Source organism: Geotrypetes seraphini, chromosome 5 (assembly GCF_902459505.1).
Source record: "Geotrypetes seraphini chromosome 5, aGeoSer1.1, whole genome shotgun sequence".
Taxonomy (NCBI): Eukaryota; Metazoa; Chordata; class Amphibia; order Gymnophiona; family Dermophiidae; genus Geotrypetes; species Geotrypetes seraphini.
Window position 1 is genome coordinate 214170629 of NC_047088.1, and position 22053 is coordinate 214192681.

Below are 22053 nucleotides of genomic sequence, written 5' to 3' on the forward strand. Positions count from 1 at the left end.
TCAGCCCCGGTCGGCGAGGGAGCGACCGCGTCTCCGAGGAAGAACCCCGAGAACGCTTGGGCTTCCTCGGCCGGCGCTTCGCCCAAGGGCGAGGAGCCCCGGGAGGACCCTCGACGAGGAAGAAGTGGAAGAGATCCTCCGAACTCTCCGCACCTTGTCCCGAGGCCGCACACTCCGGCTCTGGCTGGTCGACCGAGGTCGAGGGCAAGGTCGGGATCGAGGCCGGAGCCACCCCGGGGGCCGAAGTCGAGGGCACCGAGACCGAGGCTGCCGAAGCCGGGGCACTCGAGGCCGAAGCCGGCTGCAGATGCGCGAGGGCGCCGGACAGCTCCGAGGCAATGAGGGCACGGAGCAAGTCCTGAAAAACAGGAACCCCCATCCATGGCCGGTAGATCCGGGGCCGGCGGGTGGCTCCCTCGAGGGCGACCTCGGTCTCGAGTATTCCCGAGGGGCATCCGACTTCGACGCTCGGGGCGGGGCCGAAGACGACCCATCCGCCCCCGTCGAGGATCCCGAGGATGGCTTCTTTGAGGTTGGAACTGAAGAAGGAAGTGAGGACTTACCCCCCGTCGACTTCGACAGTCGAGGATCGCAGGTTTCAACGAAGCAGGGATGTCGCGCGGTGTAGGTCGAGGGAGTCGAGGCCGAGGTCAAGGCCGGGGCTGAAGCCGAGGCCGACGTCGAGGCCTGCCCCGCCGCGGGGTCCGCAGCAAAGAGTTCCGCCATTCTGGCACGACGGCGGCGGAGAGCTCTTGGCTGAAAAGTCGAGCACCGAGGACAGGAAGTCGGTGGGGTGCTCGGGACCAGACAAAGTAAGCACCACCGGTGGGGATCGGTGATTGAAAGCAGCCGATCGCACCGGGTGCACTTTTTAAAGCCCGTCAAAGGACGGGACATGAAATTGAAAAACGGCCGGGAACATAACAAGGTCCCGCGGCTGCGGGCTACCGGGAGCCCCTGGAGCCGAACGAAAAAAATCCTTTTTTTTTTTTTTGACGATTACCGCACACACGAACGAATAAAATAAAAAAGCAAGCACAGCGACCGAGAAAAACGACTCAGACGCGGTGTCAGAAGGCAAAAATAGAGAGCACAAATTCCACAGGGCTTCTGGCTCCCGCGGAAAAAACTGAACTGAAAAACTCGTGAAAAACACGAGGTGGGGATGCGCCCTCTAGTGTGCAAGAAGGGCATGGCACATGCGTGGTGCAGCATAGCAAACTTGAAACTTCAATCAAGTTTGCTTGAAAAGCTGTCCGCGCTGGGGCTCCGTAGATGACGTCACCCACATGTGAGAATATCATGCCTGCTTGTCCTGGGATAACTAGTAAGCTAATGAATAATTCCTGCTCATAAAGAGATTATATACTTACAATGGTAAGCTCTTTTGCAGTAGATAGATGAGACATTCTAGACAAGTGGATAGTGTCCCCATGGCCGCGTGCCATCTACAGAAGGAATCCAGTTTGGATTTTTCTCTGTGTCTCTTCTGTATTTCACTGAGCTCCTTAGCTCTACCTATAGTTAATACCCAAGCATCAAGGACCACCAAATCAACATGAAGTCGAGACACCCCCAGACCAATCAAGGTCATAACTGTTCTGCTCAAAGGAGTAATATGAGAATATCAGCTGCAAATAGCCGGCAAAACCTCAAGAGAGCTCAGAAACTACTCCTGCCTAAGAGAGGAACACAGATACCGTATACTCCTCAGCCACATTCCTGAAATTGAGGAAATTGAGTTCCTGCGGGGATGGGGGACAAAATTTATCCAGTGTAATTCTCTACTTAGAAATAAGAATTGGCAAAGCCACAGACTGAAATAAGCACAGAACTGTGGGATTGTCCCCAGGTCCTAGAGCCCCTGAAGGATCTCAAGTCCCTGGTCCCCTGTTCTCAGAAGCGCTGTACTTTGAAATAAGGGGTCAACAAGCTGGTCATCAGAATAAAGACCAAGATCAGGTAGATCAGCTTGGGGCACATGTCACCCTCTGAAGACCTAAACATGCGTTTCAGAGGCTGCGGAAGGACCGCAGCCATGCGCACAGTTCTATAAGCTGTGCTGAGCCCCCAAAAATAAAGGCAGCATGCCCCACCAGGCTAGCTGAGCATTTTGTCACCTGTTTGACCAGGAGAGAGGCTAAGCTTTGCGCCGATTGTCCCATCCCAGCAGCGGACTGATGGCTGCACACTGGGAAAGGCGGAGGCGAGAAGGACGCAGCTGGCACCCTGGGAAACCACTGCCGAGCCCCTAAGGGTGCCTAACAGCCTGCGCTCGACCACTGCTTAACCGTAGGTGAGACAACTTCAGGGATGGTTCTGAGTTCCAAGGAAACTAAGCAGGCTGGCTAACAGGTACCCATTTGGATTGGTCTGTCAGCGGTCTGTGCAGTCTCAATGCAGGCAAAGCACAAAAACGTGCTGAGCACAAGAATCCCAAGAAAAAGGACTAAACACTGAATAAAATAATAAAAGGTGGAGAGCAGAATAAACTCACTCCTACAGGCATATCGCGCAGAAAGGATAAACTGTAGGTGGAGCTAAGGGAGTTCAGTGAAGTACAGAAGAGGCACAGAGAAAAATCCTAACTGGATTCCTTCTGCAGATAGCACACGGCCATGGGGACACTACTCACTTGTCTAGAATGTCTCGCCTATTGTACTGGAAACATAGTATAAGTGCCTACTCTCAGAAAGCCTTCACTTGCATGTATTATCTAGAACGCTGACCTAAAGGACCCTTCCACGTAAATTTCAGCATCTTAAGATATAGCTTCCTCTTTCTGGAAGGTACTAATATCTTTTGTAGTCATTTCTAAAGGGTTCCCTCAGGGGTATGAACTAAATGGCTTTGTCTTCTCCCTTAGAGGGCTAGGAGAACATGAAAGGGAACACTATTGTATTTTCTGTGTCTTCAGGGATAATCTGGCACACTACTGAAAGATTCTAGGCAATGTCAGTTTGAGTATTCCAAGGCTACCTCTCTGTGCCAAAAGGGGTTCAATTTGAAGCCAACAGAAGTCTCACAAAAACCAACTCAATTTTGATGCAGCAAAATAAATGTTTGTGGCAGCAAAAGACAGTGGAGCATGATGAAAAAAATAAAAACAGGAATAAGATGAATAGCACGACCATAAACTCAGCTAAATTACATCTAGCACTTAGTACAGACTGAGGAACTCATGTGAAGTTGCCATAAAGAGCTCCTGCATTTGTTCAGAAAAACTCAGTTTCTATGAGCTTAGAAAGCACTTGTGTTGGATATGAGATCACACCACTTGTGTGGCAGATTCATCCTGATGTCAACAGAAAAGTAATAATACAGGCCCTACTACTATATTGGTCATCAAAACAAGATATTTTCTGTGGTTAGTGCAATGGCCTAAGAACCAGAGGAACAGAATTCGAATTCCATTGCAGCTCCTTGTTGACTGGACAAGCCACTTAACCATTCATTACCCAGCATACAAATAAGTACCAGTATATAACATGTAAATCACACTGTAACCACAGAAAGAGAGTATTTCATGTTCCATGCCCTCACCCTCTTAAAGTTAACATACTTACACGAACTCTTGTGCTTGCATCACTTGCAGCTCCCAATATATCCGAAAAGCGCTGCTCGCACAAGTGCAGCAAGACTACAAGGTAGAGACCAGAGCTGATAAATTCATATTCTGCCTAGAATAAACAAACATGAAACCTTAGTTGTCTTCAGTTACAGAAATCTGTTTAAAAGAGGATTTTAAAAGTACAGTTCCTTGAAGATTGAGTTTAAGAGATCACAATAGTTTTATCTGTTCCTAAAAACCAAGTTACATACTTGCCAAGTTCCAAGTTTAATTAAAATTGATATGTTGTATTTAAAGTGTTACATGAAGGAAATCAAGTGTGTATTTATAAGATCATATGAATTTTTCTGATACACTTGTTGTAATATGCAAAACTGAATAAAGAAATTTAAAAAAATAAAAAATTTTTGATATATCACTTAAAAATTGTCAAAGTGGTGAACATTACATTAAAAAGTATAAAAGTTTGGAAAATATAATTAATACTTAAAACAAAGACAAGACAGACTGAAACAAAGGAGAGAGAGGTAGAACTACAATCGTTTATAGGATAGAGGGAAAAAGGGATTTAACACAATGGGAGAGGGAAGCTATGCTCTTCCTGATTTATTTTTGATAGTAATCAGTGATCTAGGATGAAAAGGAAATCATATGTCATATGCGTCCCGAAATAAGAAGGTTTTAAGTTTGTTTTAAATTTGTCAATGTTTTCTTCCTCTCAGAGTGGTAATGAATTCCAATGTATGGGTGTTAGTACGGAAAAAAATACATTTATTATGGGTGGTGTCATAAAAAGGTGTCTTATATATCCAAATATAAACTGAAAAAATGGCCCAAAAATGGGGGACTCAATTTATATTTAGGTCTACCTTAAATCCTAGTGATCCAGTGGTGTGATGAGACAATCCAGGACAGGAACGATTCCTCCCTCTGCCGAGGTGAGATGATGGGCTCTGTCCTAGCTGTAGAATCAATGTGGCTATGTGCGTCCTCTCTTTCCCTGCTGTAGAATCACAATTGATCCCCCTCCTTCCTTTGGAGAAGCAGCGTAGATCTCCCCCCCAGGCCTACCTTAATTACTGGTGGCCCAACAGGGTGAGTTGGAGCAGGAGCGATTCTCCTGTCCATGCAGTCTCGCTGAAGAAATGGCTGCTGCGAGTTCCCACAACAATTTGCGAGACTGCTTCAAGTCTCACAAATTGCTGCAGGATTTTGTGGCAGCCATTTTTCAGCTAGTCTGGGCAGGAGTGCAAGAGGATTGCTGGGTCACCAGTAATTAAGAGAGGCCTACGCTGCTTCTTTGAAGGAGAGAGGGAGGGAGTGCACATTGATTCTACAGCAGGAGGGGAAGGAGGAAAGGAAGGGGCTTGCGGTGATTCTACAGCTAGCCAGGACAGGATCCGACACCTCAACTCGAGGGAGTGATCGCTCCTATCCCGGTTTGGCTAGCCACACCACTGGACCACCAGGATTTAAGGTAGGCCCAGGGAGAGGTGGGTGGGTGTACAGTTGGGCAACACTTAAATATAAACCCTCAGTTTATATTCTAGTTAACATTTTTTCCCCTAAAAAAGAGGGGAAATGTTATCTCTGTTTATATTTGAATCGGTTTATGTATGGTACCTGTACCAAATGTCTGCCATGGATACAAATCCTCCTAACATGGGTGATGTGACCAATGGAGCTCTACACAGCAATACTATTCCAGCTTAAGAGTTTCTATAAACTTCTGAGTAGGTTTACAGCATGTGTGTGCTACTTCTCACCTGCTGCTATCATGTGGGACCGTTTCAGTCTATTTTTAAATCGTGTAATAGAATAAGAATCCATGGGGAGGTGGTGGGTACTGTGCACTTGCTATCCTGCTCGTCCTCAGAGAAAAGTCAAATTACTATACAAGTCATTATAACATGGGATTCCCTGGCTACAGGCTGCCTTCAACAGAAAGGGGAATACTACACCTAAAGGTGCTGCCAACAGGCAACCATCAAAATTAACAAGCCTTTTGAGTATTTTACCTTTATTTATAAAGGCTGCAGCCTAGAACTAAAAGAGATGGATTAAAGGGAATTGAAGAATGCATGTGCCTAAGGTAGCCTCATACTGTTCAAGCTGAAAGAAAGAAAAAACTTTGATGGTCTTTCTAAGTGCTTTATTCCACTCCAGATATATGGTCAATGCTTTCTTGCAATCCAGTATGTGTAGTGTGCTTTCATCTTAGAACATGGGGTCTGGCAGGACAACTGGATGATTAAAACTCAGACACAACTTTAGGAAAAATTTAGTATGTGTATGCAGACCAGAGTTTATCAAATTTAGACCGACTCTAATTTGTGCGATTTGCATTCCTCAACATTCCACAAGGCCCTTTGATTAGTTCAGAATGCCACTGTTTAATTGGTATCTGAAATAAATAAATCATAAAACCATAATGCCATCATAACACACCTTGTCTTAAAGCTCTAAAGTGGCTTTCTATAAAATTCAAGATCAAATTTAAAGTGAAAACCTTAATTCAACAAGCACTCCAGGTAGGAGGCAGCTTTATACTATGTGACATCTCTACTAAAAAATATTTTAAAAGCCAAGTAGAAGTCTAAGATCAGAAGGTATGCATCAAATTCCTTCATTGTCTAAAATTCACTTTACAGAAACAAGTATCTACTATTACTTATCATTTCTATAGTGCTGCCAGATGCATACAGTGCTGTACATTATATTAACCATGAAGAGACATGTAGAGCTTACAATCTAATCAAACAGAACAATTTGGGTAGAGAATTACAAAGGGAGTGATAAAATAGAGGTGGATACTTTACAAGTGGGTTGGAGTTAGAGTTAAAATCAGCCATCAATAAAGTGGGCTTTTAGCCTGAATATGAGAGACAGAGCCTGACATATCGCCTCAGGCAGTTTGTTCCAGGCATAAGGTGCAGCAAGATAGAAAGGCAGAGTTTAGAGTTGGCAGGAGAGTTGAAGGGTAGTTAGGAGAGACTTACAAGATGAACAGAGTTCAGGGTTAGATGAGAAAGGAGAGATACTGAGGAGATGCAGTGTGAACTTATTTGTAAGTCAGCAACAGGAGTTTGAACTGTATGCAGAAGTGGATAGGGAGCCAGTGGAGTGACTTGAGGAGAGGGGGACTGCGAGTATAGCAACATTGGCGGAATACAAGCCATACAGCAGAATTCTGAACAGACTGAAGGGAAGAGATATGGCTCAGGGGAAGACCTGTGAGAGAAGCAGGTTGCAGTAGTGATAAGTATGGATAGGGAGGCGAGAGGTGATAAGTATGGATAAGGAATTTGGTAGTGTGATAAGACAGGAAAGGTCTGATTTTGGCAATATTATAGAAAAAAAAAAAAAGACAGGCTTTAGTGGTCTGTTGGATTTGTGCATAGAGATGAGTTAAAGATGGTACCGAGGTTATGAGCTGAAGAGACAGGGAGGATAAGAGTGTTATCTACAGGAATAGAGAATGGGTGAAGAGGGGAGACAGATTTAGTTTTAAATGGCAGTGAGACATGGGCCTGGATTTCTGTGGAAATTTCAGGTGCAGAGATGTAAATTTGTGAGTCATCAGCATAGAGATGATACTGGAAAGAGTCATCAACATAGAGATGATACTGGAAACCATGGGATGCTATCAGAGCACCAAGGGAACAGGTATAGATGGAAAAAAGAAGTGTTCTCAAGACAGAGCCTTGGGGGGTACACCAACCAATAGTGGCGGAGGAGGATTGACCAGAGCATACATTAATGATGCGACAGGAAAAATAAGAAAACCAAAAAATAACAGAGATCTGAAATCCAAGTGAGGACCGCATATTGATGGTGGTCAACAGTGTCAAAAACAACAGATCAAGGATGACAGAATAGAACCTTTGGATCTAGCCAGGAGTTCATTGGAGACTTTAGCAGTTTCCGTAGAGTGAAGAGGGTGGAAGCCCAATTGAAGTGAGTCAAGAATAGCCCAAGGTGAAAGAAAATCAAGATAATGGCGGTGAACAGTACGTTCAAGTAGCTTGGATAAGAAAGGGAGGAGGGAGATGGGGCAATAGCAAGTAGGGTTCAGTAAAGGTTTTTTTAAGGAGTGGCGTAACTATGGCACATTTGAAGGCATCAGAAACAGCTGCAGTGGAAAGTGAAAGACTGAAGATATGACAAATAGGTGAGATGACAGTAGAAGAGACAGCATTAAGAAGATGGGTCAGAGGAACAAGTAGTGAGTTTGGAAGTGGAAAGAAAATGTGCCGTTTCCTCTTCTGCGATTTCAGAAAAGGCAGAAGGGGTTAAAGGGAGGTTTGACAGAATGAACTGGGAGAGGTGGAGGTGAGCCAGTTGAGAACTCAAGGCTAATCTTGCAAATCTTGTCATGGAAGTACTCAGCCATAGTCAGGGGAAAAAGTAAAAAGGGGGGGGGGGGGTAAGAGGTGAGGTCATTTTGAGTAAGGAGTTCAGTGTGGCAAAGACAGAGGGGGATGGATATGAGAGAATTAGTCAAATGGGCATAATAGTCTTGTTTTGCAGGTGAAAGGGCAAACTGGAATCAGATCAGCAGGAATTTGAAATGCATGAAGTCAGCATGAGTATGTGACTTTAGCCAAAGACGTTCAGCAGACTGGGCACAGGAGCATATGTAGCAGATTTCAGAGTTCAGCCAGGGTTTGGTACACCTCAGAATGTGAGATGGGAGGAGACAGGGTGTCTAGAGCACAGGAAAGAATAGTATTATTGGAAGAGACAGCTTCATCAGACTTGCATCACAGTGTTTGAGAGGAGGGATGATGAGACCATAGTGGAGAGTGCAATGGTCAATAGCCTGAAGATCCCTAAATGTACTGGAGATTGGCCAGTTTTAGGGAGGAGGGTGATTAGTTGTGAAGGTTACCACATGATGGTCAGAGACGGGAAGAATGGAGGTGGAGAAATTGGAAATTGAGCAGTTGGAGCAGACAAAATCAAGGGAGTGGCCACTCTGTATAAGAGTGGTGAAGCACAGCTGAAGGCTGAATGAGGATATTAAAGCAAGGAACCTAGAGGTATAAGAGTCAGAGGGGTTATCAGCATGAATGTTGAGGGAAGTTTGAGAAAGGAGGGAAGCCAGGAGTCAAAGTCAGTCAGAAAGGAAGAAAGAGGCTTATCGGGGGGGTGTCAATAATTGATCGCTAGTCAAAGAGGTAGGGGAGCGAAGACAATGGAGTGGACTTCGAGAGAAGAAAAGCAGTGAGGTTGAGGTGGGAGAAGTTGATATCTACAAGAAGGTGAGAATAACAGCCCAACACCACCTCCATGACCAACTGGGTGAGGCATATGGGAGAAGAGGTAACCTCCATGACATAGGCCAGCAACTGAAGTGGAATCTTCAGGGCAGAGGCAGGTCTCAGTTAGTGCAAGTAGATGGAGAGAAGAGATAAAGAGGCTGTGGATGCAAGCAAACTAGCTGGAGATGGAGTAAGCCTTCCACAGGGTGTATGAAAAAGTAGAGAAGAAGGGGTAGGATAGGAACAAAAAATAAGGCTGGAGACATTGCTGTGTGACCTGCATTGGTAGGGTGAAGATTGATTAGGAGGATTGGAAGATTGATGTCCCCAAGCAGGAGAGCAAAAGAAGGAGCAAGAAGGTAAAAAGAGGAGAAGAGGCACAATGATAGCACTACAGATGAAGTGCACTTAGATAGAATGGGGATGGTTGTTAGAGAGGAAGAAAATGTTGAAGTTGCTGAGCTCAAAAGAAGGTGGAAGACAAAAGGTGATGAATTCAGGTGGTGGGTTATGTGGTCTTGAAGAATGTAGCAGTTTGAGATGGGGAAAGTTAGTATCAAGAGAAGACAGTATAATGGAGCCATAGGGATAGAAATAGGAACTAACAGAGGCAGAATATTTTGGTGTGTGATATCTGGAATGGAGGCCCTGGGAGGATTAGGGTGTTCAGAATGCTGCTGCACAACTTATATTTCATCAGAGTCACTATGCTCAGATCACCCCTCTTCTTAAGTTACTTCACTGGTTCTCCATCCACTTCAAACTCCTCTTATTGATCTACAAGTGTATTCAATCTTTAGTTCTTCAGCTATCTCTCACCTCGTCTCTTCCTATACTCTTCCGCTACAACTCCATTCATCAGGCAAATGTCTATCTGTACCCTTCTCTTCTACTGTCAGCTCCAGACTGCATACAAGTTTCAAGTTTATTAGGATTTTATATACCGCCTATCAAGGTTATCTAAGCAGATTTTTTTACAATCAGGTACTCAAGTATTTTCCCTCTCTGTCCCGATGGGCTCACAATCTATACCTTCTCTCTTGCTGCACTTTACAGCTGGATCAAACTGCCTGAATCAGTGTGTCACGCTTCATCTTTGGAACTATTCAAATCCGGAGTAAAAGCCCACCTCTTCAAGATTGCATTTAACTCGTAACCCCCTCACCCTAAGTACCCCAAAAACCTCCCTAAGCCCCTACTTGTCCTGTTGTCTGTTTGTTTAGATTGTAAGCTCTACTAAGCAGGGACTGTTTCTTAAATATGTTGTACAGTGCTGTGTATGCCTATAAGCTATAAAAATATTAAAGTAGTAAACAGTAGTAATAGCCTGCCTCAACTGGACCACCGAAAGATATCAGAACCATAAACTACAAAGAGCATAACTGCTGTGAGTTGAGATTTATTTTAATTACATAACTATTTTAAGATTATATTCTATGAAACTAAAATCTGCTATCAACCTCCTTAGTATCAAGTCTCCAAAGAGAAAGTCATACATACTATAAGTGTAAAGTAAAGTACAGTCATAGTAACATAGTAAATGATGGAGGATAAAGACCTGAACAGTCTGTATAGTCTTCCCATTAGTTATACCCATTAAAAATACATGATTAACTTGCCTCTTATTTGATATTTCTGGGTCATAGACTGTAAAGTCCACCTGATATTGCCCTAGAAATGTAGAAACATGACAGCAGATAATGGCCAAATGGCCCATTTAGTCTGCCCATCTGCAGTAACCATTATCTCTTTCTCCGAGAGATCCCACATGCCTATCCCAGGCCCTCTTGAATTCAGACAGTGTCTCTGTTTCTACCACCTCTACTGGGAGACTGTTCCACGCATCTACCACCCTTTCTGTAAAAAATTATTTCCTCAGATTACCGTATTTTCGCGGATATAACGCGCGCGTTATACGCGTTTTTACGTACCGCGCATACCCTTCGCGCGTTATATGCCTGAGCGCGGTATACAAAATTTTTTTTACATATTTCACACCCCGCCCGACGCCCAATTCATCATCCGGAAGGACGCTCGCACCCCCACCCCGAAGGACCGCCGACTCCCCGACAATATCGGGCCAGGAGGGAGCCCAAACCCTCCTGGCCACGGCGACCCCCTACCCCCACCTCGCACTACATTACGGGCAGGAGGGATCCTAGGCCCTCCTGCCCTCGACGCAAACCCCCCTCCCCCCAACGACCGCCCCCCAAGAACCTCCGACCACCCCCCCAGCCGACCCGCGATCCCCCTAGCGACCCCCACGACCCCCCCACCCCCCTTCCCCGTACCTTTGGTAGTTGGCCGGACAGACGGGAGCCAAACCCGCCTGTCCGGCAGGCAGCCAACGAAGGAATGAGGCCGGATTGGCCCATCCATCCTAAAGCTCCGCCTACTGGTGGGGCCTAAGGCGCGTGGGCCAATCAGAATAGGCCCTGGAGCCTTAGGTTCCACCTGGGGGCGCGGCCTGAGGCACATGGGCCCAACCCGACCATGTGCCTCAGGCCACGCCCCCAGGTGGGACCTAAGGCTCCAGGGCCTATTCTGATTGGCCCACGCGCCTTAGGCCCCACCAGTAGGCGGAGCTTTAGGATGGATGGGCCAATCCGGCCTCATTCCTTCGTTGGCTGCCTGCCGGACAGGTGGGTTTGGCTCCCGTCTGTCCGGCCAACTACCAAAGGTACGGGAAGGGGGGTGGGGGGGTCGTGGGGGTCGCCAGGGGGATCGCGGGTCGGCTGGGGGGGCGGTCGGAGGTTCTTGGGGGGGGGCGGTCGTTGGGGGGGAGGGGGGTTTGCGTCGAGGGCAGGAGGGCCTGGGATCCCTCCTGCCCGTAATGTAGTGTCGGGACAGCGCACGGAGAGGTGGGGCAGTGCACGGAAAGTCAGGGCAGGTGAACGGAGAGTCGGGACAGCGCACGGAGAGGCGAGGCAGTGCACCGAAAGTCAGGGCGGGTGAACGGTGAGTCGAGGCAACGAGAGGAGAGTCGGGGAGGGCGAAAGGAGAGTCGGGGTGGCCAGAGGAGAGTCGGGCAGCATGCGCGGTATACCCATGAGCGCTGTATACAAAAGTTTCCGTACATACAAGTGTGGTTTCTGCGCGCTATACCCGTGTGCGCGTTTTACACGGGTGCGCGTTATATCCGCGAAAATACGGTACTCTGGAGCCTATCACCTCTTAACTTCATCCTAGGCCCTCTCATTGCAGAGTTTCCTTTCAAATGAAAGACTCGACTCATGCACATTTATATTACGATATTACGTAGGTATTTAAACGTCTCTATCATATCTCCCCTCTCCCGCCTTTCTTCCAAAGTATACAGATTGAGATCTTTAAGTTTGTCCCCATATGCCTTATCACGAATACCACACACCATTTTAGTAGCCTTCCTCTGGACTGACTCCATCCTTTTTATATCTTTTTGAAAGTGCGGCCTCCAGAATTGTACACAATATTCTAAATAGGGTCTCACCAGGGTCTTATACAGAGGCATAAATACTTCCTTTTTCCTACTGGCCATACCTCTCCCTATGCAACCTAGCATCCTTCTAGCTTTCGCAGTCACCTTTTCAACCTGTTTGGTCACCTTAAGATCATCACATACCATCACACTTAAGTCTTGCTCCTCCATCGTGCACTTAAGTTCTCCACCCCCTAAACTGTACCATTCCCTCAGGTTTTTGCAGGCCAAATGCATGACCTTGCATTTCTTAGCATTAAATTTTAGCTGCCAAATTTCATACCATTTCTTCAAGCTTCGTCAGGCCTTTCTTCATGTTATTCACACCATATTGGGTGTCTACTCTATTGCAGATTTTGGTATCATCTGCAAAGAGGCAAACCTTACCCGACAACTCTTCAGCAATATTTATAAAAATGTTACAAGAACAGAACCTTGAGGCACACCACTGGTAACATCCCTTTCCTCAGAGTGATCTCCAATGATCACTACCCTCTGTAGCCTTCCACTCAAAGAGTTTTTGACTTAGCCCGTCACTTTGGGACTCATCCCAAGGGCACTCAGTTTATTTATTAGACATCTGTGTGGAACACTGTCAAAGGCTTTGCTAAAATCTAAATACACCACATCTAGCGCACATCCTCTATCCAAATCTCTGGTCACCAGGTCAAAGATATTGATTAGATATGTCTGACAAGACCTATCTCTAGTGAATCCATGCTGCCTCTGGTCCTGTAATCCACAGGTTTCCAGAAATTTGAACACTCTCTGTTTTAAAAGCATTTCCATGAATTTGCTTACCACAGAAGTCAGACTTACCGGTCTAGAATTCCCTATTTCTTCCTTACTTCCATTTTTGTGGACCGGGACCACATCTGCCCTTCTCCAGTCCTCCGGTACCACTCCCAACTCTAGAGACTCATTGAACTTCCCTAAGTTCCTTCAGCACCCTCTGATGTACACCATCCGGCCCTATCATTTTGTCTACCTTTATTTTAGCTAGCTCCTCACGAACACAACCCTCTGAAAATTGATCAGGGTCTATTACTCCTAGGTTCCAAATGCTGAAGTTGCTGTCTAAGCTCACTCCAGCCTATCCAACCATCCTGTTTGCAGGATATCTATTATAAAGTCTGGCCAGTAACATCCTCATGTTCCAAGTTAGTGGAGTTCCCATTGATGCCTTCCCCAGCCCAATCCTACACCAAATCATCACATATGGGACACAGACTGTGCAAGTGTGTCCAGTACCAGCCTTAGCTCTTTAATTTACATTCTTTGTTTTCTAATAAGAGATCCTTTATGTTTATCCCACCTTTTTTTGAAATCCATCACCGTTTTCCTCACCACCACTTCCCTTTGGAGGACATTCCAGGCATCTACCACCCTCTCCGTGAAAAAGAATTTCCTAATATTGCTCCTAAGTCTGCCTCCTTGCCACCTCACATTATGCCCTCTAGTTTTACCATTTTCTCTTCTCTGGAAAAGATTTGGATCTATATTAATACCTTTCAAGTATTTAAATGTTTGTTTCATATCTCCCCTGACCCTCCTCTCCTCCAGAGTATACATATTTAGGTCTTCCAGTTTCTTCTCATACTTCTTTTGGTTCAAACCCCTTACCACTCTCCCCAATACTTTAAAATATACTGATGCCAACACTAGGACATTTCTTAGACAAGAAAAACCTCTCACTTCTCCTACGCAGATATTACAATATGCATTCCTCTCTACAAGAATAACAAATCAGTAGAAGAAGTCACTTGTCTAGTTGCCAACTTTTTACTGATAAGCCCACTCAGAATCACCAATGATGACATTCAAATAACGCTGCATAACACCCAATTGAAACTGGATTCAGACCTTAGAATTCGAGGGATTATATTCAATAAGAACCTATCCTGGGAGGCACAATTGAGAACATTAACCAAGAAAATATTCACAACACTGCGAAAACAGACAAATCTGGCATTGCATAACCAAAGAAAACTCTCTCAGATCTTGGTTCAGTCACTAGTACTATCCCGACTAGACTACTGCAATGTCCTTTATGTAGATAGTATGCAAAGAAAATATAGAAAAACTACAGACAATTCACAATGTAACAGTAAGACTAATTTTCTCAGCAACTAAATATGGCGAAGTGACACCCCTGTACCTCAAACTACACTGACTCCCCTTTGAGGCAAGGTGTATTTTTAAACTATGTACACTGATCTTTTTAATCTTCCATGCCAAAATACCAGACAACATATTGAATTTAATCTAAGTCCCAGCCAAAGACAAATAACTTGATCAGCAACCATTTGAAAATAAGATTCCCAAATCCTAGAGGAATTAAATACAAAACTATATTCCCTCAACAATCTTCCTACCAAAACTTTCGTAAAGATCTAAAAACCTATTTGGAAAACACCTCACACACCCCACTCCAAACAACAAGCTATGACCACCAGAAACCAAACAAGAAACAAACTACCTCTTATCTCGAAAGATGACCAAGCTCCCTACAAAACAGAAGAGACACCCATAACAGAACCCATATCAAGACTACAATACCAAAAATAGCCAATCTTCTCTTCAAACCATATGCCATAATCATATGCTTACACAAACCAAGTTGTGTGCGTCATGAACCCTAATGAAATAAATGTAATCCCTGGATATAGCCAGGCTTACTAAATTGTATTGAACTCCTTCTGAGGCATATTAGCAATCCATAAATACTAATGTAATATAACAACACTACCATGGTCTTTATACACTATATATGTCCATTTTCCAGGCTGCAGCTATATGTTTATTTGTATTTATATACCACTTTTTATTACAACATCAGTGTGGGAGAACTAGGTCTGCCTTGTCCAGTAAAAGGGCTATGAAAATTATGATTCTATGCCTTCAGTTTTAGGAGAATTCTTATTATAAAAGACACATGAGAGGATTTATAAACAGAAGCCCCTCCTCTCTAATTTTAGGGGAAGGCATACGAGACTAGTATGCCATACGCTCCTATCCTGGAGGATGCAAGGAATCTTCCTGTTGTAAGGCATGGCCCACCTCATCCAAAAGGCTACTTCTGTGGTTGTAAAACTTGGCTGTTTGTCTAACAGATATGTGGCCCTGAGGGTCAATCCAAGAGAAAGGCAGAGTTCTAAAACCTGACAGTAACAAAGGAGGAGAGGTCAAAATTCCCCCGTGCTTGTTGATATAGTGCATAGCTGCTTGATTTCTAGTCTGAATTAAACAATTTTGTTGTACAACCAATCTTTAAAAGCCTTTAGAAGCATTCCATTTGGCTCTACATTTTCCTAGAATTGATCTGATGGGTTTCACACTTAGGGGATTTGATCCTCCCAGAAGCTTCATCTACATGGGCTCCCCATCCTAGCTTGGAAGCATCTGTCATTAACACTGCGTGAACTGGAGGAATATGGAAAGACTACATTTTTGTCCACTAGGACAGTTCCCAAAAGTGACAGAAATTGTGCCTCTGAGCTTTCCAATGATCTACGTCTACTGTGTTAGTCTCAAATTGAGACCTACAGACATGTTACATATACTGTTCAGGACTAGAATCCTCAACATTTGTCATGTTGAAATCTCACACAAAATTTTGTGCTTCTCAATCTATGTTTCATGGTAAGAGAGTGTGGACTTATCTTGAAGTAACAAAATTGATTCAAGAACGTAGGAAATTATTTCTTACCATGAAACAGGAAGATCTTGGTGCAATGTTTTTGCTAAATTACCCTTGTTAAGTGTCTGGTTCGATATGCTGGAATTAAATACAGTGGTGCCTCGCACAGCGAACGCCTCGCACAGCGAACGCTGCGCACAACGAACTTTATGTCGTGATCCGTATAACGTACTTCGTTTCACACAACGAAGTCGCCCGAGCTGCATACTTCCGGGGTTCCTGCGGGGTTGGATCGCAGCGGGGTTGGTCGAGCCGCGAGGGTAGTCTCCTTCTCCTTACCTGCCCTGTCGCAGCCGCACACAGCCGAACGGAAATCTTCCCGATGTCAGCGCTGACGTCGGAGGGAGGGCTTAAGCAAAGCCCTCCCTTCCTCCGACGTCAGCGCTGACATCAGGAAGACTTCCGGTCGGCTGTGTGCGGCTGCGGCAGGGCAGGTAGGAAGAAGGCAATGGCGAACGAAAGAGGGGGGAGGGGGCGGTCCGCCCCGAAGAATGTGCACAGCTGGTCAGGTCCCCCGATCGACCGACAACAGGCCCGGCCGACAAACCTCCCTGCCCTGTAGCCGCGAATCTAAATTACCTCTTACAGCAGCTTCAATAATCCAGCTGCTGTAAGAAGGTAATTTAGATTCGCGGCTACAGGACAGGGAGATTTGTCCGACCGGGCCTGTTCTGTTGTCGGTCGGGTGCAAAAGCGCCACAAAGGTGGAGGCAGGGAGGGAGGAAAGGTGGAGTGGAGAAGAAAAGACGCTTAAGGGGGGAGAAGGCCGCTGAAAGCACATGTTGGAGCAGGGGATGAGAGGGAGGGAGAGAAGGGGAAATATTGGACAAGGGCAGAAGGGATGCTAAATCATAGGGTGACAGGCAGAGAGAACAACAGGAAAAAGAGTGGAAGCAATCTTGAACCCTGAGGGTGAGGGCAGAGAGAGGTGGTGAGATGATTGATCATGGGGAGAGGGACAAAAGGGAATAGAGATGGGATAGGAAGATATTGGAAGTAAAAGGACAGGGAGATGTATGTTTTTAGATGTATCTAAATAAAAATAATAACAAAAAATTTATCTTTTTTATGTCATCTTAGCATATTTTATGCTGCAGAACGAATTATTTTTTTTTACATGTATTCCTATGGGAAAACGCGTTTCACATAACGAACGTTTCACATAACAAACTTGCTCCTGGAACCAATTAAGTTCGTTGTGTGAGGCACCACTGTATATCTTTTTTACTCATGAGCAACTTAAGAGCTTTTCTAGACTTGAAGTTAACATAGAGTGTATTGGTCTTAATAATTAGAATGATAGATGATTAATCCCGCCATGCCTTTTTTTTTTTTTTTTTTAATTACTTCTTTAAATGATCTCCTTATCTTTCATTCCCCCTTTTATTTGTGGACTAAGTAAGAGAGGATTAGTACTTTTGTAAATTTATTCATGTAATGATGTTTTCCTTTTCTCTGTCTTGTTTTAGCAAGTGGATGCTTGTGATTGTAATTATTAAAAGAATTAAAATAGAAAAAAAATATTGCAGAGAAGTTCCCTGGGATGATTGCAGAGCCTGAGAGAGTAGCGAGTGAAGGGGAACAGGGTGCACAGCATGGCATGGCAAGGCAAGGCACTATACTTGAATAATGACACACACACACACACACTTACTTTATATTTGTCAACCTTTTTTCCTCTCTTTTTAGGGGGGGGAAAAAAAAGGATACCTCGGTTTATATTCAAGTATATACGGAACTAGAAACACTGGGTTTTCTTAAGTCTAGGGTATTCTATTAATGGAGGCATCATTTCTTTCCTTCAGTCCTCTTCCCCATGCTGACCATTCCTCTCCTCCCCACAATGAATTTCTCTCCACCATTCTACTGCCCATGATAGCCACCATGTCTGTCCTCCATTCTACCAGCTGCAGTAACTGATGACAACTGATCTCTCTACCCTTACCTCATCTTAAAGTTACAGCGCTGGGCTGGTACAGTGTCTTGAGCATTTGTGCATGCACAGAGATTCTCAAGGCCCTGCACTGGCTCAGCACCATAACCTTGAGATGAAGTAAAGGTCATGGGAGAATATTGATTTGGTTAAAAAACAAGTTTTCTGGTGTTTTTGGGTTGTGAAGTGGGGCGAGGAGCGATAAGAGAATACGGTTACCTTAGATAATTGGAAATGAAGGCTCAATACTACTGCACAGTTCTGACTGAGATGAAAGCACACAGTGAGAAGGGAACTATTGGTACAAAAACATATTTAAAAAGCCATGGTGAAAAATAAGACAAAAAGCACATAAAGCTCTGTGTGACTTAGGCATCAACCCTAAATAGAGTGGGTACTGATCCAGGATACCATCCAACTTCTCACCTCAAGATCTATTTTTCCTGTGTAGTAAAGTACTATTTTAGAAAACAGAGCAATTCCTAAAAGATCATACAAAAAGATATTCACAAAAGAGTCCCAATGCCCCTGCCACTACAACCAGTTGCCTTCAGAGTACAATATAAAGCAGTAATGATCTCATCAATTCTTGTATGGAAATATTCCAGAATTGTTTAAAAAATAATACTTAGTTATATACCAAAAAGATCATTGCATTCTGAGAACTTGGCTTACTGAAGACGACTGTTGAGACTGGTAAAATGACTTTTTATTGTGCAGGAGTTAAGATATGGCACTCTTTGGTGGGTCAGATATGGAATAGTTGTGAAAGGGGTATGTTTAGAAAATTACTAAATATGCAGTTATTTGTAAATGCCTCTCTCTAGAAATAATTTTATTCTCTGGTAGAGCTGATGAACTATTCATGATTGTTATTATGCAAAGTGGTATTATTGTACTCATGATTTTTAAGGTTTGTCTGTATGTTTATTTTATCATGTTTTTGTTTTAAAACTATGTATGTAAACGGTATAGAAAATTTTAAAATAAATAATTAATAAATATAAAATGTCAGTATTCCCTTGCTATAGTTAAATTTAGTAAATAGTTCTTTATAAGAACTTGACAAAATATTTCTTCGGTCCTAGGTACACAATACAAATACCTGCAACTGTGAAATTTAGCAATCCTATCATTAACTGAATCAGTTAGAACATATACCATACTAACCCTTTCATTTGCACGTGTCCTGTAGAGTTCATGAATATCAAAGTCTTCAAGGTTAAGCTTCAGCTTTTCCTTACACAACTCACAAGTAGTTACTCCATCCAACGTAGATCCTAGAAACATAAATGCTCCACTTACTGAAATTCTACATTAGGTTTTACTCCATTGAAGTACAGTACATACGATAATTTCATCTTGTTTTAACCATGTAATAAGCAAAGAATATGCGCAAGTGAATGGAACTCCTCTCATACGAGGAAAGACTAAAAAGGTTAGAGTTCTTCAGCTAGGAAAAGAGATGACTGAAGGGAGAAATGATTGAAGTCTATAAAATCCTAAGTGGAGTAGAACGGGTACAAGTGGATCAATTTTTCACTCCATCAAAAATTACAAAGACTAGGGGACACTTGCATGAAGGTACAGGGAAATACTTTTAAAACCAATAGGAGAAATATTTTTTCACTCAGAGAATAGTTAAACTCTGAAACGCGCTACCAGAAGTTGTGGTATGAGCGGAAAGCATAGCTGGTTTTAAGAAAGGTTTGGACAATTTCCTGGAAGAAAAGTCCATAGTCTGTTATTGAGAAAGACACGGGGGAAGCAGAGAAAATGTTAATTATCATTTATATTCCGCGGGTTTTCAAAGAGGTCAAGGCAGATAACTTTATGCAATTTCACCTCAGGAACAACTATAAAAAAATAGACAAATATACCTCCTCCCTTTTTACTAAACCGCGATAGCGGTTTTTAGCGCTGAATGCCCTGCGCTGCTCTCGATGCTATTTATTTATTTATTCATTCAATTTTCTATACCGTTCTCCCAGGAGAGCTCAGAACGGTTTTACATGAGTTTATTCAGGTACTCAAGCAATTTTCCCTGTCCGTCCCAGCGGGCTCACAATCTATCTAGTGTACTTGGGGCAATGGGGGGATTAAGTGACTTGCCCAGGGTCACAAGGTGCAGCGTGGGTTTGAACCCACAACCCCAGGGTGCTGAGGCTGTAGCTTTTAACCACAGCGCCACACTCATAGGCTCCCTGCGCTAAAAACCGCTATTGCGGTTTAGTAAAAGGGGGCGATAGTGCAAAATATAAACAGAAGATATAAATTCTCAAAACGGACACATTTTGATCACTAAATTGAAAATAAAATCATTTTTCCTACCTTTTTGTCTGGTGATTTCCTGAGTCTCTGGTTGCACTGTAAATCCAATATTTCTTTCTTTCTGCCCCTCCCCTTTCTTTTCTGCCTTTCTTTCTCTCTCTCTCCCCCCCGCACCCCAAGCCATCACGCCGATTTCTTCACTTCCCCGATTCCTTCCCTACCCCCTAAGCCACCACGCCGATTTATCCCTGCTGCTTCCTCGAGCCAGGCCAGGCATCTACAAGTGCCAGACTCACAAGACTTCACCTCCGATGTCAATTCTAACATCGGAGAGAAGTTCCAGGCAAGCCAGGGAGTGATTGGCTGGCCCAGAACTTCCTCTCCTATGTCAGAATTGACGTCGGAGGTGAAGTCTTGTGAGTCCGGCGCATGTACACACCTGGCCTGGCTCGGGGAGGTAGGAAGCAAAAGATTGCAAAGGCAACGCGATCGACTCACATTGCCTTTGCAATCGACCATTTGGGCACCTCTGCTGTTATGGTATCCTGTCCTGACCCGAGGAAAGGGGTTTAGTCCCAAAAAAATTGCCTTATTTCCTTTTCCTATTTATACACTTTAATCAATACAGTTACAATACTACTTGATTCTATGTAAAGCAACAAAATGTTTTTTCTAACTTATATCGTTTCTGCTTTAATCATCTTCTCTTCGCTCTCTTCTTTCTATTCAGCATTTGTCCTCGCTCCCTTCCAGGCAACATCTGTCCTCTGTCCTCTCTCTTTGCCTCTTCCACCCAGCCTCTGCCCTCTCTCTCTCTCTCTACCCCTTCCATCTACTGTCCACCCTCTCTTTCCACCTTGCATCCACTGTCCACCTTCTCTGCCCTTTCCATCCAGTGTCCGCCCTCTCTCTGTTCCATATGGCATCTTCCCTCTATGTCCCTTCAATAAACTGTACATCCTGTGCCCTTTCTCTCCTTTGTACATGATTTATTTCAGCTTCACCCCCTCCCCTATCTCCCTCTTCTCCTTTTCTTCCTTCCTTCCCTCCCACTCCACCCCAAGGTCTGGCATCTCTATCTCCTTCCCTTCTCTCCCCCCATGCCCTTCCATCTCCCTCCTCCTCCTCCCCCCATATGCAAAGACATCTCTCCCCCCCCATGGTCTGGTAGCTCCTTTCCTTTTCCTCCCTCCCATGGTCTTGGCATTTCTTGCCTCTCCTCTCCCTTCCCTGGTCTTCCTTCTCTCCTCTCTCCCCCAATTGGGTGCTGCTGCTACAGCACTTCTCTTCCCCTCCCCCCTCCCCCAACTGGGTGCAGAAGCAGCACTTCTCTTCCCCTCCCCCTCCCCAATTGGGTGCAGCAGCACTTCTCTTCCCCTTCCTTTCCCCAATTGGGTGCAGCAGCAGCTTTTCTCTTCCCCCTCCAATTGGGTGCAGCAGCAGCACTTCTCTTCCCATTCCTTTCCCCAATTAGGTGTAGCAGCAGCTTTTCTCTTCCCCCTCCAATTGGGTGCAGCAGCTTTTCTCTTCCCTGTACCCCCAAAAATTGGGTGCAGCAACAACATTTCTCTTCCCTTCCCCCCCCAAAAAAAAATGGGCGCAGCAGTAGAACATTTCTCTTCCCCCTCCCCTCCCCCATTGGGAGCAGCAGCAGCATTTCTTTTCCTATCCCTCCCAGCTCACACACCCATCGGCAGAGTCGCTAGGCAAGTTGTAAGCTTCCCTCCATCGCTGACCTATCTTCCATAGATCAGCGATGGAGGGAAGCTTACAACTTGCTGCTCTTCCTTGCTTCAGGCCTTCCTCTTTGCCGGGTCCTGCTTTCGCGGAAACAGAAAGTAGGCAGGACCCGGCAGC

General features: G+C 44.6%; 1 protein-coding gene across 1 annotated transcript in view; it reads right to left on the reverse strand.

The window, feature by feature from the left end:
• Positions 1 to 22053, reverse strand: part of MARCHF7 (membrane associated ring-CH-type finger 7) — a 171302-nt gene that overhangs the window by 10401 nt on the left and 138848 nt on the right. Inside the window, exons 8-9 of the mRNA XM_033945076.1 lie at positions 19096 to 19205; positions 3567 to 3680 (exon numbers count right to left, since the gene is read on the reverse strand). Coding sequence (XP_033800967.1) covers positions 3567 to 3680; positions 19096 to 19205 — 224 coding nt within the window. The remainder of the gene's footprint in view (positions 1 to 3566; positions 3681 to 19095; positions 19206 to 22053) is intronic.